General features: G+C 45.4%; 1 protein-coding gene across 1 annotated transcript in view; it reads right to left on the bottom strand.

The window, feature by feature from the left end:
* The window catches only part of COL19A1 (collagen type XIX alpha 1 chain), a 2,318,824-nt gene that overhangs the window by 368,094 nt on the left and 1,937,102 nt on the right, over positions 1 to 13,628 (bottom strand). Inside the window, exons 40-41 of the mRNA XM_069235722.1 lie at positions 13,230 to 13,271; positions 13,097 to 13,138 (exon numbers count right to left, since the gene is read on the bottom strand). Coding sequence (XP_069091823.1) covers positions 13,097 to 13,138; positions 13,230 to 13,271 — 84 coding nt within the window. The remainder of the gene's footprint in view (positions 1 to 13,096; positions 13,139 to 13,229; positions 13,272 to 13,628) is intronic.

Raw genomic sequence — 13,628 nt, forward strand, 5'->3', positions numbered from 1 at the left:
CGACGGGTGCTACTGCACCCGTCGCGTATTTCACTGTCTGCTATGCAGACAGTGAAATACAAGCGGGGCCCTCTTACGGGGGCCCCTGCAGTGCCCATGCCATTGGCATGGGCACTGCAGGGGCCCCCAGGGGCCCCGCGACTCCCCCTCCCGCCATCCGGTTCCCGGCGGGAGAACCGCAAGGAACTGGATGGCGGGAGGGGGAGTCGGAATCCCCAAGCCGGCGCAGCAAGCTGCGCCGGCTTGGAGGATTCCTTGGGGGCAGCGGGAAACCGGCGGGAAACCGGCGGGAGACCGCCGGTTTCCCTTCTCTGACCGCGGCTAAGCCGCCGCGGTCAGAATGCCCCGCGGGGCACCGCCGGCCTGTCGGCGGTGCCACCGCGTCCCGCGTCCCGCGGCCCTGGCGGTTACAAACCGCCAGGGTCGTAATGAGGGCCTTTGTATCACTTTTCAGTGATATCTCTACAAATTCACATTGCAACTTTATTCGTTTTGACCTACAATTATCCTGATAAATATTCTATATTTTCCTAAACACTGTTAGGTGTATTTTTGTAGTGCTATATGGTGGTATTGTATGATTTATTGCACAAATACTTTACACATTGCCTTCTAAGTTAAGCCTGACTGCTCGTGCCAAGCTACCAGAGGGTGGGCACAGGATAATCTTGGATTGTGTGTGACTTACCCTGACTAGAGTGAGGGCTTTTGCTTGGACAGGGGGTAACCTGACTGCCAACCAAAAACCCAATTTCTAACAGGCACGCACTTGCAAGTCACCATGATAATGCATTATTTGACTTTGCTTTAATTTGGCCTTATCCATACCTGCTCCCAGGAGTTAATTATTTTAGTTGATAAACCTATGCATACACACAGCAACTCTATCCACACAGGAGAACAGATATTAACCCCTCATCTTCGTGCGCCTTGTCCCACACCTAAACAGTGAGGCAACTCCCCCTCTGACAGAGGTGTATGCCATGCCCTGGGTCGAAGACCCTGTCTGCAAGCAGACTTCTTCTATTTATAGAACTAGTATAGGTAGCACCGTCTCCCTTCCACCCATACTATGTTTTATCTGTCCTCAGTACAAGCCGCATTTGTTTTATATACAGCAGCAATGTTATGATTCTTACTTGTTTTTTTTTTTTTGACATGGGGCACAAGGAACTATTCACACCATTCTTCCGACACGCTCCCCGTCAATGTGCTGGGGAGCTATTCTAGCATTGGAGTTCAGGCCAATAGGAGCTGCATAGCATGGTATCCCTGACCACTGTCAGTGCGCCCTAGGTGCATATCTGGCAGGCTATGCATTTTTTGGATACCGAATTAGCGTCTTACTGCTTTGCTTACCTGTTTTTTTAAATGGAGGGCAAAAAAGAGCACATAAGGAGCATTTTGTTGAGCTGGTTGTTTGAGAACCTGAAGAAGATGAAGTTCTGCAGTTTTCCCGTGCTGAGCTTCAGGCCTTAATTAAGGAGCCTGTTGATTCTGGTTCAGTTGAACCCTTAACCAATAAACAAAAGCTTGATAATGAAGATGATCAGGATTCTGATTAAAGAGCAAAGGCCCACAGCTGAAAGACCTCTTAAAATATATTCTGAAGATTTTGAGTATTGATGAACACCCAGACAAGAGGATGGGTTATTTGCCCAATACAGTTACATGGAAGCAGATGTCTTACCCATGCACAACATCATTAAATCAATGCCCTATAAAGAGTAGAAGGATCCTGACAATCTATTCAACATTTTCTCAATAAGAGCAACCTTATCAGAAACTTTAAGGAACAAATCCCCGAACACCAAAAGTGAATAGTATGTTGGCATTGTAGGAAGCTAGCCCTATATGTGCATGTCAATACCATGTAAAGGGTCCAAGCATTCACCAGTGAGTGGACAGGGGTTTGCAATCCCAAAGTGCTCTATTTGGAGGTAGTGTGACATCCACAAATACACACAATAGTCAATAAATGAGACATAACTGAAAAAGTAGATCCACACCAATTTACAAAGATAGCAAGTATCTTTATACATGTTAGGCATCAGAGTAAAATCGTTCAGTTAAGTATTTTTGAAATAGGAAATCTTTTCACTTTAAAAAGTGGACACAGTGCAATTTCAGTGTTCTGCCATGTTATCCTATCGGAGGAAAAACAAGTTCAGCCAAACAGGTAGAGAAAAGTGACTTACAAGACCAATCTCCAGGAGTTAAGGTGAGTAGTGGGCATAGTCCCAGGCAGCACCAATAGTATACCACCAGCAGCCCAGGGGCGGCTCGGTGCAGGGTGAAAAACAGCGTTGGGTGCACAATGCGTTTCAATGGAGATCGGTCACTGCGAAAAGAGGCTGCAGGCTCTGACCTGGAGGCCAGTCAGGCTGAACCAACAGCGGGCCTGGGGCCTCACAATGCTTGGGCACAGGTAGGCACCTTAGGTTCCCTTCTCCATGGCTCAGGGGAGATGGATGCAGAGGTGACTTCAAGTGGGAGGGGGGGAGTCCAGGAGGTGTGAAACCACAATGGATTCCGACTCTGGAGTGCTAGGGGACCTTATTGGCACTTGTGGTCCACTTCAACTCGGGTGGCAGGTGCAGTGGTGACTTCAGGTGTCGGGTTTTGGCAGTTCAAGAGGCTTCAGGATATCCCTTCTTTGGAGTTTGCTGGACAACATGTCCGCTGTTAATGGGAGGTCTTGAATCTTTATTGAAGGCAGGCAGTCCTCCCATAATTCTGAAATCAACAGCCGCAGAGCAAGTCGACTTTGGTGCAGATCTCGATGAGGGATGCAGACAGGCCGGCAGGGTGAGTACCAGGTCAGTTGCTTCTCTTCTCCTTTTCTGCTTTTGTGGCTTTTATGTGTCCTTGGTTTTCTTAGGTCATCAGGATCTGCTTCTCCGGTGCCATGGGCTCCTCTAAATACTGAATGTAGGGGCATAAGGTGGGTATAGTGTAGTAGCCAATGGGCTACTGACCCTTGGGGTCGCTATGCCTTCTATATGATCACATCCTGTGGGAAGTAGGCATAACCCTGTCCCATAATTCCTAGGTATGCCATCACAAAGATGGCTACCTCTGAAATTTCATGTCCACCTCTCAGTAGCCCAACTTAGGGGTAATACTAGCCTGTGGGTGGCACACCTACCTGACTAGCTAATTTTCCTTCCTGTCAAGGTGCCATGTGGGCTCTGGATAGGAGGAGTGGCTTCCTCTCCTGTGAGGGGAGCCAGATTCGCATTTCAAAGGTGGCAGTCCTTTGAGGATAGCATCCTTAGGAAAGCTAATCAACAGGTCATCCGGTGGGAGGGGGTCTTGCACCCTCTTCCAGACAAGCTTTTGTTCTGGGCTTCCTGAGAACAGAAGGCTGTCACCCTAGGAGACCACAATGTGTCTCAGTTTGCAGGCTGGAGGAAACCAGTCAGCAAGTACACAAGAGTCTGGTAGATGTTCAGGGAGCACTTCTAAGGTGCCCTATGGGTGCATGTATTGATAAATCCATCACTGGAATTAGTGTGAGCATATCAATACGAGATGTTTGCTACCAAACATCCCTATCTTCAGTGAAGCGGTCATGTAGCTGGTGAACTGGTATTGACCAGTGTCCAGCATATGCATTTAAAGTGGCTTCCCTGGCCCCTTACCATGTCTGAGAATTGACAAAGACATAGCAGGGGCATATCGCAGATATACCCTTGCATGTAATATAATGCACCCTGCCTTAGGGCTGTAAGGCCTGATGTAGGGGTGATTTTCATATATTACATGCAATGTTAGGGAGCATGGCACACAGGCTGTGTGCCATGTTGTGTTTTCACCTTTGTCTGCACCAAGTTAAGCAGCCTGCAATGGCAAGCTGTCATGTGCTTAGAGAGGGGTCCCTTAGGGTAGCACAATTTGTGCTGCAGCCCTTAGGGGGCCTCGTTAGCACCTCAATTTGTGCTGCAGCCCTTAGGGACCCTCTTAAGCACCTCAGGCCCTAGGTACCAGGGATATCATTTACTTGGGACTAACAAAGGGCGCTAAAGAAGTTGCCTATTGGGGAACAATTGTAAAGTTTAGGAAAAGAGATGAGGCACTGGGGACCTGATTAGCAAGAACCCATTGCACTTTCAATCAAAATCAGATCTGATACCAGGCAAAAGGTGGGGGTAACCATGTCAAAAGGACACACTTTCCTACAGGCATCTATGGTTTCTATGTCAAGTGTAGCCTCCGAAGATGCTACACTTGCTGAGGTGGTAAACAAGAAGGTACAAGCACTGTTAAAGAGATCATATGCAGCTACAAATTCTTCTCTCAGAGCTAACACATAAGCAGATAATATAACGAGGCATCGATTAAGGACTTCCAAACATTGTATGACACTGTTCAGAATAACGAGCATCCTACACTCTGTTATGTGAGATTGAGCTTCTTGCCCATCTCCTCTCTGATATCACATTTTATTGTTTCTGGGCCACTTCGTCATCTGCTGAGGCTGCTGTAGAAGGCCAGAGATTGTTAAGGATGAAATCACAGACACATGAATCCAAAAACTTCAATTTGCAGGCCAGAAGCTTTTTGGTCAGAAGCTAGATCAGATGATTCAGAAAGCCACAGAGGAGAAGTAAATGTGTAAGCCTTTGAGCTTGTGGTAGGGAAGAAGTCCTTTGTTCAAAAGAAATCATTCCAACTGGCACAGAACAGACATCCCTTTCAAGTCCGGGCCTGTGGTCGACCAACCAGTCAGGAGAGTGAAGTCCAGTCCCAGAAATTACTATTTGGAAATTGGGACGAGGTAAGGTTGGTTCTGTCTTCAGTGGGAGAAATGCATTATGAACATATGGGTTCTGGAGTTTATCAAATGCTATTAGCAAATGCCTTTTTTTCAATGCACTGCCTCAAGACCTATTTCTTCCTACTCCTCCCCCTGTCAAAAGAGAATCTGCAACAACAGGCCTTAGCAGACAAAGGAGCAGTGATTCTGGTTCCATCATAGAGAGGCATAGGTTTTTCCCAATTTTATTGTTGGTTCCCAAGGCCAATGAGAGATTGCGTCCCATGTTGAATCTCAAGGTACTCAAAAAATATGTTTTGGTGGAACATTTCAAAATGATTTCAATTAAGTCCATAACTCCGTCATTGGCAAGGGGGACTTCCTTGTCACTTTGGACTTACAGGATGCCTACTTTCACATTTCAGTTTATCCAGCCAGTCAAAGCTTTCTTCATTTTGTTGTTGACCAGCATTTCCAGTTCTAGGCCTTGCCTTTCACTTTGTCAACATCTCCCAGGGTGTTTACAAAGGTACTTGCACATGCTATAGCTGTTTTGCATAAACAAATCATTTATATATTCCCATACCTTGAAGACTGATTATTATCTGCTTGTTCTTTTTTGAAGGGTCAAGAGCATGTGTAGCTTGTGATTGGGACACTCAAGAGACTGGCTTTCATAAGCAATTTTCCAATGTCTCATTTGCATCCATTACAAGACAGACTGTTCATTGGAGCTTAGTTCAATACTGTATTGGTTCGAGCGTTTCTTCCCATCCCAAGGTTCACTATTCTCCAAGATGCGATCAACCATCTCACAGCAAACCAATCTGTCAACAAGAGCAAGGTGCAAAGTGCACCGACTAATGGCAGTCACAGCAATGGTGGTTCCATTGGCAAGGTTCCATCTCATGCCTTTAGTGAATCACATCCTGTTTCACTGGTCACCATAGTTTCAAAATTACGATCAGTTAATCCATGTGACATTTCAGATTTGCAATCATCTGGATTGGTGACTGGTGTCCAACAATTTGTCAAAGGGTGTTCCTTTGCAACCCCCTTAGCCAACATAGGTCAGTACAGATGCCAGTCTTTATGGGATGGGAAGCAGCAACCCTGGGGGATCAGGAAAGGGAAAGTGCCTGGTCATCACAGGAAGCCAGTTAGTATTCCAACTGGAGGGAGCTAAAAGCAGTGCAGTGGGCCCCTTAGGCATTTTCTTCACAATTGGAAGGCCTGGATGTGGTTGTGACTACCAGGTGGCGAGGTGTACTTGAACCGTCAAGGAGGTACAAAGAGGTGAAAGCTGAATCTAGTTGCAAAGGGCAGAGAATCACCTTATAGCCTTGTCAGCAGTATATGTCAAGGTGGCTCGGAATTGTAGGACAAGCAGCCTCAGTTGAAACATGCCTCCTTCCATCAACTATCGCCTATCAATCAGGTCAGTGCAATGCTTCCCTGCTTCTGTTCAGATACCTGTTGTCCAGAGGCTTGGGCAATTGATGAGTTTGATTCCTTGGCATCCAGACAGAGTGTTTTGCATTACTTCCTATTCTCCCCCCCCCAAGATGCTGCAGAAGATTCAGAAAGCGAGGGGCACTGAGACCCCTTGTACCAACTTTTTGGCAATGCCAACCGTGGTTCCTGCTCTTGATGAGTCTTTCTAAAGGGGAATATGTCCATCTTTCCCTTAAACCTCTATCACCTCTGTTTCTTGTTCTTCCAGACATCTAATTACAACATATCAAGCGGACAGCTTGGAATTTAAAAGGGTAGATTTAGAGAAGCTTGGTTGCTAAAGGTCGGTTGCTCTGGACATTCAGGCATCACATAAACCATATACATTAGCCTCATCCAAGAAACACAAGGGTAATTTCCTTTGATAGTGTGCTTCCAGGCATCTTTATCTCATAGCCATTGATCCCTTCCAAATTTTGGAATTACTCAGGGATGGTTTTTACAAGGGCTATCTCCAGCCACTTAGTCTTCTAATGGGCAGCCTCAGTGCTCTAAATGTTTTGATGAATTCCTCACACATCTCCCCTTTGCTCTTCAGATTGCTGCAGGGGTTCAGAAGGACACATCCAATGACTACACATCTAATCCCTTCATGGGAACTCTAAATTGTTTTGAGAGGTTTGCACTTAGAACCTTTTCAGCCTCTAGACTCATCATATCTATCTTGTTTTTCTGCCAAGACAGCCTTTTAGGTGTCCATTACTTCTGGTAAGAGATTAGGGCAATTAAGTGCCTTCCTGGCTCATTTTCTGTATCTCCCTTTCTTTCCAGATAAAGTGATCCTGAGTCTGGATCCCAAACGAATTCCCAAGATCCATTCATCTTGTCAGCTGGCACAGAAAGTGGTCCTTTTTGTTTTTCCTAAAAATTCAGATAATAAGGTTCCTTCTTTGAATGGCATAGGAACTTTGACTATTTATTGGGGCTGGATGTTGGAAAATGGGTTATTGGCAAGGGCAGGTAGGTACCTACACTTAGCAATAGGCCACTAACCTCCACTTAGGCCCAGTTAGGTCTCAGTAAATTAAACCCAGCTCAACCCTTGGTAGCTTGGCAACGAGCGACAAGGCTTTAACTTAGTAGACAGAGTGTAAAGCATTCAAATATCACAAAACAGTAATTAAATAAAACACAGGAAACAGTTTAAAAATCCAAAACCAATTTATAAAAAATAGATTATGTTTTTATCTTTAAAATGACACAAAAACAAATAAAATCGGTATGAATTTTTAAAGAATTATTGTTTTCTAGCGCATAGAAACAAAAAGCACCAATCGGGTCATCTGGTTGCACCTTGACCGGGGCAAAGTCAATCTTTAAGGCCGACCGCGATGGAGCCCAGTTCGGCTACAAGCCTCGGGAGGCCTCGGTCAAAAGTTTACCTTCGCACTTAGTCGTTTTTCTGAAGATTTTCTTCAGTGGGACGAACCTGCCAGTCCAATCCGACCTCCTGGAACCCTTCTCCGGATATGTGTCGCGGGAATCCTCGGTGGAGATTGTTACCTTCGGACTTAGTCATTTTTTCGAGGTGAAAATCCTTCGACCGGGGTAAACCTGGATCTAGATCCAACGTCCTTGGAGCCCTCCTCGTATACTCTGGCTGGGAGGTCCCGGTCAACTTTGTAAGTTCGGACTTGGTCTCTGTTTTGGAGATTTTCTTCACCGGGACGAACCTGCAAATCAGGCCGGGTCACGGTTGAGGCAAGCCGGCTAGAGTTGCCTCGGCGGGTCAGTCCCTCAATGAAACTTTTTTTCAAAACTTCTCCAAACTTCTCCAAACTTCTGGGTCTTCTCCCAGATGTTCTTTTGGGGTCCACAGCGCACCCCAAGGGTCCAGAAGCTCTGAGATGATCCTTGGTGGTGTGGACTACAAATCCCAGAATGCAGCTGGTGCAAACTCCTTTTTGGCCACTGGGCAGTGGTCAGCTGGTTGATTTCTTCAGGAGTTGGTTCAGGGGACTCTGGTTAGCAATTTTTCACCTGTAGCAAACAGGGAGTCCCTCCTTGAACCAGTTGAAGCCAGGCAAAGTCCTTCTTGTGGTGAAGCCCCAGTGTGCTGCTGGTGCAGTCCTTCTGAGTGCAGGTTCCAGGTGCAGGCCAGGGGTCCAGCAGGGCCGTTCTTCTTCTTCTGTAGTTCTTCCTGGTAGGGATGTGGTAGGGAACTGAGGTGTGGGTGCAGGTCTGCCAGTTTTATCCTTGCTCCTGGGCGAAAAACAGGGAGGTCCTGGTTCTCCGATCAGGTGCAGGGTCCTTCCCCCTGTGATGACCACTTCCTGGGAAGTGTGGCAAAAATCAATCCCAGGAGGCAACATTCTTCAAAAATCCATCATGGCTGAAAATGGTTTTTGGAGGTTACATCTGGCTGAGCCAGCCCACTGATGTGGCTAAAAATCATAAACACACCCCTCTCCTGCCCTCTCCTAATCAAATCAAGGGGGCATCTAGTTTTCTGGGATTGCATGATGTGGGGGTGTTGCTGGGTTGCTCCAAATGTCCTTCTTTGCCTTTGAAGACCAGTTTGGCAGCACTCCCCCTTCCTGCCTCACCATCTGCTGAGGGGAGATCTCCTCTCACAGGCACATCTCTTTGTGTGAAGCCAGGCCACTTCACACCTCATCAAGTAGCCTGGCCAGGCTGCCAGAGGCTGGCCAATCAGAGCGCAGCAGTAAAAAAACTGCAGGGCTGAAGTTGGCAACTTTTCAGGTAAAATTTAAAACTCTTTACCTGAACAAGTTATATTAAATCCAACTGCTGGAAGTTGTGGGATTTATTATAACAATTAATTTGATACCAAACTCTTGGTATCTGTTACTTAGGGAGACTTTAAAAATTAAAATAAAGTCTCCCCATTCTAGCCTGTGGAGGCCATTCACTACAATGAGGGGCAAATGAATTTGGCTGTTTTTACCTCACCAGGGCATATAAAACTATTTTTATAAGGTCCCTACTTATAGTTACATGGCACCCAGCCCTAGGGGCACGTAGGACACACCTTAGGGGTGACTTATATGTAAAAATAAGGTAGTTTAAGACTTTGGAACTACTTTTCATTCCAAAGTCGAATTTGCTTATAACTTTAATTTAAAAGCAGCCAGCAAGGCAGGCCTGCCTTTAAAATTACGCTGGGCACCCCAGCAGTACACCTATGGGTGCACTACCTATGCTGGGGTCCTTAAACCTACATGCCCTACGATATACTAGGGATTTATAGGTAGGTAAACTTATCCAATTATAATTAGCCTAATTTGCATATCCACTTTACACAGAGCACTGGCCCTGGGACTGGTAAGCAGTACCCAGGGTACAGCCAAAAGTCAGTAACCACCAGTACCTGTCCAAAAAGTGTGGGGGTGACCAGGGCAAAAAGGAGGACTTTCCTACACTGGAAAAAAGAGTTTAGATCATCCAAATGTCTCTTTGAGTCACATGCGTCTGCCAACAAGGGTAACAAGTTATCACCTCAGACACTCAGGAAATCGGTTAGCCAAGCTATATCCCAAGCTTATAAATATCTTGGGGAAACCATTCTATTGAATGTCCAGGGTCGGTCCACTAGACTGGTCACAGCATCTTGGGCCGAACTAGGGGGAGCATCATCACATAAGGTAGGTCAGGCTGCAACTTAGTCATCCCTTCAAACATTTGATAAGCACTATATGTTGGATCTGTAGGATTCAGTGGGTTCTTTTGGTGCGTCAGTTCTGAAAATAGTAATGGTATAATTGTAGTCCAAATAAAATGTGGTTTGAGCATTAACTGTTGTTGGTGCATATTTTGGTGGCTTGGTACTGTCTCACTGTTTAGGTCTGGAATGAGGAAGGGCATTTGAAAAAGCCCTCTCTGCATGGCCTCCCACACATTTCTTGCCTTTTCCCCTGCACTTTGTGCTGGCCTTAGGACTCTGTGCCCTTTACCACTGCTAACCAGTGTTAAAGTGCTTGTGCTCTTTCCCTAAAACATGGCTTGATAGGTATATACCTACTTGGCTTATTTAATTTACTTATAAATCCCTTATAGAGTGATATACCATATACCTAGGATCTGTAAATCAAATGCTACTAGTGAACCTGCACTTAATTGTGCCACCTACTTAAGTAGCAGTTTAAAACATGTCCCAGGCATGCCACTACAGCCTAAATGCAGTGTTAGACTGCTATCTCAACTTGGCATTTAAAACCCTTTGCCAAGCCGTAAACTCTCCTTTTATTACATATAGGTCAACCCTAAGGGAGGCCCTAGGTAGCCCATAGGGCAGTGTGCTGTGTAATTAAAAGGCAGGACATATACTTTAACATTTTAAATGTCCTGGTAGTGAAAAGCTCCCAAATTATTTTTTCACTACTGTGAGGCCTAATCATCTCATAGGATAACATTGGGGATTCCTTATTACATGGAATAAGCTTTAATTCCTAATTGGAAAGGGGTAGATCTTGCATATTTAGTGCCTATGGTTAGTAAAGTAAGATTTATTGTCACAATTTGGAAAATGGCACTTTTAGAAAGTTGCCATTTTCCTGCTCTTATCCCTGTGTGATTGCAGCCTGTCTCCAATACTCCTGTAGTGGGGTGACAGTTTGGCTTTCTGCATTCCATTTAGACCGCCACACACAAACGTAGCTTAGGTGAGACTAAAGGGCTATCAACATTCTTGTGATTCATCCTGGGCAGGATGAGAGGGAGGAGCTGGACACAGTCTCACACATACACCTGAATAGACTGTGCCCTGTCCCCACACAAAGGACTGCTGAAACCCTTGTAGTGCGTCCGGAGCCAGGACAGGAAGGGAGGACATTGGTGCACTTCAAAGCCCTTCTTTGGAGTCTCCTCTGCTTCAATGACACCACTGGGTATAAGAACTGGACTTCTGACCCTACCAGCTCAGTATACTTCTGGACCTGTGGGTACTCTGCCAGGAAGAAGGACTGCTGTGCTGCTACAAGGACTTCCACTCGGCTGGACTTCTGCGTTGCTAGACTCCTCCTTAACTGTGCTGATCTGCTGCCTGCTTCCCTCCTTGCCTCAGTATGAAGGACTGGACCTGCATCTCTCCATCCCAGAAGTAAAGTGACTCCAAACGCTTGCTGGCTTGCCTCCTTTTTTTACTGAAGCCTCAAGGACACAAAAGACTTCCAACTGATCTGCTATAGCACTTGGACTCTGCAAATTATGAGTCTTGTCCTGCCAAGTGGTACCAATCCAGTCCTGGGCACTTGGAAGTGGGCTTGAAAGTGCTACTCTAGTCAGAACCAATGCATCGCCCCCACTGAGTGGCTCAGAACCGGTACATTGCCTCTGTTTCATGGATCAGAATTGGCGTATAGACTCCAATGCATGGATCGCAGTCGACTCACCACCTCCCCAGCACGGATTGACCTTGGTGCAACGCCTTCAGAACCGCCACATCTTGGAGCCAGTGGATCGAAGCTGTTGCATGGAGAAAATTGATGCACCTTTGCTACGGTGCGGGAGGGATCAATGCATCACCTTCACTGCTTGGATCACATTGATGCATTTCTTCACCCTGCTCCCCGCATCCTCAAACGTTGATGTAACCAGGATTAAGTTACTTTTATTCAGCGGGCCTCAATGGGTCCCTTTAGCTGACCCGCGCTCCATCACAATTGACCTGAACTTCTGACTTTGTCCCGGTCCGGCATGACCAGGTAACCCCAGTTGGCGCTTCTTGTTTCTAAGTGCTAGTTTGCAGTTTATTCTTAAACGTTCATATCTCAAGTTCTACATATTGGATTTTTGCTGTTTTAGTCTTGTTTTATTTATTAAATTAAGCTCTAATTTTGTAACCAAGTATGGTATTTTTTGTGTTGTGTTTTACTGTTTTAAACTTGAAGTGTTGCACAAATGCTTAACGCATTGCCTCTTTAGTTAAGCCTGATTGCTATGTGCCAAGCTACCAGAGGGTGAGCACAGGTTATTTTAGGGTGTGTTTGTGACTTACCCTGTCTAGGATTGTGGTTCCTGCTTGGACAAGGTGCATACCTCTGCCAACTAGAAACCTAATTTCTAACAAGGGGTAGTTACCATTATTTACCTGTAATCTTCATTATCCCAGTTCATGGTCCTCTTCATCCCAGACCACAACCTTCCCTGTACCAATGATCAAGTTTGACTTGGCATTACAGGACAGGTGGAAGAGGGAAGGAGCTACTTACACTGGTCATAGAAAGAGGAAGTTTGCACGCAGACAGGGTCCTCTACTCAGTATGTGCTATACACCTCTGTAGGAGGCAGAGTCGCTTCACTGTTTCCGTCTGGGACAAGGGGACTACAAATCAGTGTAATGAAGATTACCAGTAAGTAACAGAGTCATCATCAACTACGAAATGCCGTTGCCATGCCCATGGATATTTGCTGACATCAAGGAATGCTGTAGATGCATGGAAGAAGAAAGTGGGAGATGGGGTCTGTATGTGCATGTGTGCATAGGTATGTGGTGTCTTTTATGATGGAATAATAATCACAGCGTGGATTGCTATTGTTTTCCATCCTTTTTGCAGGGATTGAACATCCAAGAGTAGGCTCCCAAGCCATTACCTGCTTGAGTATGCACAAAAAAGACTGATTTTTAAATATTTATTACTCCAGGTGCAGTGGTAATAAAGTAGCTGCATTAACAGAAACTGATTCCCTTTGAATATAATGATGCCTTTCCATAGATGCCTCAGATTAAAGGGTGCAAACGTCTCGAGGTCGCGGAGCAGCTGAAAGGCATTAAAATTCACTTCTTGCTCTCACCAATGACCATGCAGAGTTTCGTTGGGTCTGAAAATTGTAAGAGCACACATTTTACTTGTGAACACTTACAGGCGCTCCAGGTGGTCCAGGATAACTAGCAGCTGTCCCTCCCTGTAACAAATATCAAAATGTAAGCCACAATATGGTGAGAAGATGGTCTGTGCTGGTATAACATAGTATCTGAAAATGAAAAATAAGGTACCTGGATCTTATAGAGGCTGCCCATTCCATTTCTCTCGTTGTGCTGCGTACAATGAAAAATACAAAGATATTTTTAAAATGAGACTTACGCTGATTTGCCCTAAAACAAATGACAGCTAACTTTATAATACAGCTTCGAAATGACAACGATTAGGTGCAAACAGACGGTATTAGGGAATCTGACAGAAGACTTTCAAGGTATGTATGCTATGCATGCATATGTATGTGCTAACGTATGTGTGTGATTGCATGCCTATGAGCAATTGTGTGTATATGTGTGGGTGCCTTGTGTGAGACCATACTACTCACATATTAATGCCATGTTAGTAAAAATAAAACAAGGATGCAAGTGGTTAGATCTGTGCAGTATGGTAAAGTCACACTAAAGATACCTCATGAC

The sequence above is a fragment of the Pleurodeles waltl genome, chromosome 5, assembly GCF_031143425.1.
Source record: "Pleurodeles waltl isolate 20211129_DDA chromosome 5, aPleWal1.hap1.20221129, whole genome shotgun sequence".
Taxonomy (NCBI): Eukaryota; Metazoa; Chordata; class Amphibia; order Caudata; family Salamandridae; genus Pleurodeles; species Pleurodeles waltl.